Below are 5,499 nucleotides of genomic sequence, written 5' to 3'. Positions count from 1 at the left end.
ATCATAAACAATCTACAGATCATCAAGAGGCAAACTATGTAGTGTATGTTATATGATCCGGAAAAGCTTAAGCCAGTATGAACCCAAAATGTGCTTGAAGTAGTTTGGCAAACTAGTGATCCAAAACTCACAATTCTCAATCATCCTTTCACTAAAACCTATCTCTTATCTTCTGGTGCTGCCGTCGATTATGAATGAACTTAACTTTACTAAGTTTCCAACATAAATCTTACACAAAAGTTCTTAATATACAAGTCTAACCATATTATTAATTAGAGAAGAGAAAAGTACCGAAGATCGATTGCATATGATATGTGTGTTTTTTGTATTTATCAAGGGATCAATTATGAAGCAGAACTCCTAATTCTTCTTTTATTTTTTATTTTTTATTTTTTTTTGGTATTGCCCCAAAAAGAGGAAGATTACAGTGGGATAGCCCTAATTTATTTAGGGCATCACCAGCCTTGCCCTACCATAGATAGAGGAAGGGACACAAGATAGATGATTACAGTGAGACAGAAGATAACTAATACATGAGACCTTACCAAGGACAACATTAATTCCACGCTGCTCCCCTTGCTCCAACATGTTGAACACTAGGATAATTTCAATTTTCGGTAATGCAAATACACACATAAAATAATTACCCAATATACCAAATTTTCCTTTCAGATCAAGAAATATTATAACTAATTATATTAATTATTGATATGTATATATATGCTTTAGGTAACCAGGGAAATTAAGGATACAATATTTCTCAGTTCAGGAATAAAAAAACGAAGAGAGAGTAATAGCATTTCTTCTTTTATCCCAAAACTACATCCTAATGAATAAAATTGCCTACTATAATCTGATTACAAAAATAAAAAAATCAAGTCCAAATTTTTATGAAAATTCCCATCCCAAAACTCCACTAAGCTTTGAGATCTTTATGATAAACTGATACATAAGCAACCTTACCTCAGATCGATCTTTATGCAACATAACAAGCTATCGTCATTAATCCAATTGCCAACCCCTTGTGTTCATCAGATCTTCTATCGATCGATCATATTGTAACGTCGTAAGCCTCAATTCGATGCTAAATGCCCTTTTTCACATCGTAATCAATCTTCGGGTATTTTTGGTTACCACAGTTGGAAAACAAAAAATATTCTCTATAGAGACCAAAATCACTTGAAATTAATCTTGCATGCAAGCCTAGCCTATAGATTAAGCTTGAATTTTGAAAGGAATTGAATATATCTGTATCTCTCTCTCTTGTCCTTCGAAATAGAGTGACATGCAGAACTATATGAACTTACCTATATATAGTCAAGATCTCGAATTCTTCATGAATCCAATCCCTTAAAATCCAAGAAGAAGGGATCGCCGTAATCCCAAAGGCCCGGCACACACTCTTCCTCGCTCGTCAGCGGCCACATCAACGGCGACATGGGTCCCACCGTCCCCATTGGAATATCCGAACAGCCCGGTGCAACCTCCATAGGCGTAGACAACCCCGATCCCACAAGCGAATTCACATCCTCGTACGAACAGGACTCCTGATTATTGTTATTCTGGTGGGGTACTTGTCGTTGGTATTGATCATGACTAGGGTTTGGATGTAGATACGAGGTTGACGTGTCACAACCGCTGCCGTCGGATAATGCGATGGGGTACTGATGATGAAATTGTTGCACCACAATTTGTTGCTGCTGATGTTGCTGTTGTTGTTGGTGCAAAGGATTAATGTTGTTTTGATACTCATGATCTTGATCTAACATGTGATGAGGATGCTGATTCATACGTACGGACGAAGTTGCACCACAACCGGCGACGGCCGCAGCAGCAGCAGCAACGTTATGGTAGACTCCCAACCCTAAGCCAACACCGTATGGAACGAACCCCGAATCCATGAGCGGGACCGGGTGGGCAGAGGAGGGGTAGGGCAGAGTAAGGCCGAAGCCCGACGGGCGGGGGAGAAGCGGTCTTAGGGTTTGGGTGGAGGAGGTGGAGGAGGAAGCGGAAGAAGAGGAGCCCCGCGTGGAGTTCTGGGACGAGGAACCGGAGGGCTGGAGATTAAGCTGGGCCCTGGAACCGTAAAGGATGATGGCGGCCCGGTCGTAGGCGTGGGCAGCGTCCTCGGCAGTGGCGAAGGTCCCGAGCCACTTGCGCGTGCGCTTACGCGGCTCACGGATCTCAGCCACCCATTTGCCCCAGCTCCGCTGGCGCACGCCGCGGTACCTGAACTTGTTGTTGTCAGGGCCTCCTTTGCCCTTGCACTTTCTGTTGTTGTTGTTGGTTATTTCTGTTGTGGCGGTGGAAGCGGTGGTAGAGTTGTCCTCAGTGGTTTTGTTGCTGTTGCTGTTGTCTTGGGGAAGGTGATGATCTGGTGCTGCTTCAGCTGCCGAATCGCGGTGTTGGTCTTCTTCCATAGGGTGAGGTGGCGGCGATCTTTAAAGGTGGAAAGCTGTGTGTGGGGGTGGGGAGGAAAGAATCGATGGTGGATGGAGACCACTACACAGCACCTCGTTCAGTGTTCTCAATTAGTCGAAAGAAGAGAGGGTTTTTTCTGATATTGTGTCTGATTTCAATGCCATTTTTCGTTAATGGTGGACTAGGGCGGTGGTCTCTCTCTTTATATATATTTTATGGTTTTACTTTTCTGTGTTTCACATCGAGGAAGAGGAGAAATTTTTAGTTACGATAGAAACACAGATGGTATATCATGTGTTTTTATGTAAGTGGTAGAAAATTTTAATTTTTAAGCTATTAACTTTTTAACACACATATCTCATATTTATATAAGGACACGTGATATACCATTTTGTTGACGATCACACTGAAAAATCTCTCGAGAAAGAGAGAGATTGTGAGGTGAGAGTCTGTGATAGAGAGAGCGAGAGAGAGAGAGAGAGAGAGAGAGAGAGAGAGAGAGAGAGTGAGTGATTGCTGTGCAGTGAAGAAACATGACCAGGCGCAGTGCGCACATTGGTTTGCTATTTGCAACCTGCCATTGCATTATTTACAACCTTATTAAAATGGTATATGATGTTATTTCATTACATCAAGTTCATACGGATAATTTTAGGTATATCTGTTTTTATATACAAAATTTGTAAATTATTTACGTTTTATTAATTAAAAATAAAAATGTTAATTAATACAAAAATAAGAATTTAATTATTAAAATTACATCATATGATTTGTAAAATATAATTTAAATAGATAACCTCTATAGCATTACCTCTTCATATATACCTTGGTTTTTAATGTTTTTGGATTCCTGATCTTAAAATTCTTCGTGACTAATCTAGTAAAAGAACATATTAAAAACGTAAGTTTTGGCTTGGTGTTTTTGTGGTGAGTGTATTTTAATTTTCTTGGTGTCCGTTTCTGTTGGAAGATATTTTTTTCGAAAGAGATCAATGAGACGATTCTAACTCGGCGCCGCTTTTTGTTACCATTTTGACGTTTTAATGATATTTAGTAGCTAAAACATTACTTATAAATTTGAAGTTATTTTTTTAAGTTTATGTAAATTTTTTTGGAATTGTTATTAGCATTTCAAAAATTATTATTTTACACTTCTTATAAGTGTATTTTTTTCTAAGTATAAAAAATTTAGAGTGCCAATAACAATTATATTTTCTTTTTTATTTTCTATCTTTATTTTCTTTTTTTCCAACGATAAAAGATTGGGAGATTTGATTAAATTTGAATTGAAACTTTACATCAAATGCTAGTGTTAAACAACATCAAGTTTTTATTTAGGCCCACTGAAAGATAAAAATTGTGAAAAAAAACCAAAAGATAAAAAATAATTCACGTAAGCAATCTTTTAACTAGATTAATTAATATTGTTTTGGTATTTTGCCTTTAAAGTTTAATATTAAAAGCCTTGATTTAATACGCTTGTTCTTTCATTATTTCGAATTTAAATTCCAAACTTTAATTGCTAAATAAAAGTATGACTTACATAAGCCAAAACAAAAAAACTCAACACACCACCATATTTAACAGCTATTGCGATGAAGCAAAAGTCGTCGCGAAAAGAAGAAATCTGTCGTCCAAATAATTGAACGACGAAAGCTTCATCGCCGTATTGGCGTCGCACGAAGCCTTGAAGTTAAGGTTTGCACGACGAAAATACTAAAGTTCTTCGTGCAAAGAATTTTGCGCGACAGAAATGATATTTGTCGCACTAAGGGATGAAGGCCTTCGTGGCGCAAGATTTAGAACCATGAAAGCTTGTTTGTCACACTAAGTTTTAAGGACAAAGGCCTTCGTTGTGCAAGATTTACAACCACGAAGGCTTATCATCGTCTTGAATTAATGGTGACGAAAAATGAAAAAGATTTTTAGAAGTATCCAATATTCAAACGGTACTCCACATGTCATAATACATGTGGAAGAAATGATATTCTTATAATACATGTGGAAGAAATGATATTCTTTTGTTGTAACCGTGAATTGCCTTCATAATTGTTATTTCTTTCTTGGTGCTATAGAGACAATGAGTTGCCTCTGCTATAATTCCTTGCGCCACATTTTGTTCCTCGATCGCTTCTAAAAGAAGGTTTTTTTTTTTTTTTTTTTTTTTAACCATCGATATTATTTGCATTCAGGAGATACTAGCAATAATGTGATTTAAATTTGTTTTTAATGAAAATTAAACTAAAGACTTTTTCACTTACAAATGAAAGAGAATATATACTACTATACTGTAGTACTAAATGACCGATTTTAAAAATAGTTAGGACTAAAACTTAAAAAGAGATACTTTGATCCATGTCCTTAAATTGCAATGGGTCTGCAGCATGCTACTTACAACTTTACCAACGTCTCTTGAATAAGTTAAACACGCGTATTTTCAAGGTGGTCAAAGTCGGCCATCCCAATTTGAAAATTGTTATTCAAATTGTTTTGAATTTCTTCTGCATAATTATCACTCTATATATGTGTGTGTATATATATATTTTGTTATTATACTTTCAGACCATCTCTAAAAAAAGATGCTACATTTCATTTTTATAGTTGATGTAACAAAATAAAATTTTATAATCTCTTATTTCCACTAAATATCAAATTAAAATATTTTTAAATATATAATTAAGAGTGTCAGAATTTTAATAATAAAATATCCAATAACGAAGAAAATTAGAGAAATTGTAGTTTCAACATTATATATAAAACAAAACAAAAAAGGGGCAATGCCTACAACTTTGTCGCGAAAGTGGAAAATATTAAGCCATGTAAGATTTTGACATCTCTTTTAATTAGAACTAAAGTCATATTTTTTTGTCAAAATATCCACGTAATGTTGTTGACATCTCATTTGGAGACGCTCTTATTTACCACATTGTTGACAATTTTTTAGAGACGCTCTTAGTTGTCTTATTTTTGCAGATATTTTATATTTATATGACTTCTCATTCGTCTGAAAAAATTTGAAAATTTGAAATTGTGATTTTTATTTTTCTAAATTGATTCAAAATCTTATATAGGATAAAT

General features: G+C 35.7%; 1 protein-coding gene across 1 annotated transcript; it reads right to left on the bottom strand.

Annotated features, from left to right (window-relative positions):
* Positions 1 to 1,314: 1,314 nt before the first annotated feature.
* On the bottom strand, positions 1,315 to 2,585 carry LOC137719683 (ethylene-responsive transcription factor ABI4-like). The gene has a single exon (XM_068458728.2). The coding sequence runs from the start codon at positions 2,418 to 2,420 to the stop codon at positions 1,335 to 1,337; it is 1,086 nt and encodes a 361-aa protein (XP_068314829.2). The 5' UTR covers positions 2,421 to 2,585; the 3' UTR covers positions 1,315 to 1,334.
* Positions 2,586 to 5,499: the final 2,914 nt, after the last annotated feature.

Source organism: Pyrus communis, chromosome 1, assembly GCF_041283825.1.
Source record: "Pyrus communis isolate YQ-2024b chromosome 1, ASM4128382v1, whole genome shotgun sequence".
NCBI classification, from domain to species: Eukaryota; Viridiplantae; Streptophyta; class Magnoliopsida; order Rosales; family Rosaceae; genus Pyrus; species Pyrus communis.
The sequence above is the reverse complement of the archived record's forward strand: the minus strand, read 5'-3'. Positions and strand labels throughout refer to the sequence as shown.

Coding starts and splice junctions, on each gene's coding strand:
- LOC137719683 (XM_068458728.2), bottom strand. CDS start 2,420: ATGGAAGAAGACCAACACCGCGATTCGGCAGCTGAAGCAGCACCAGAT.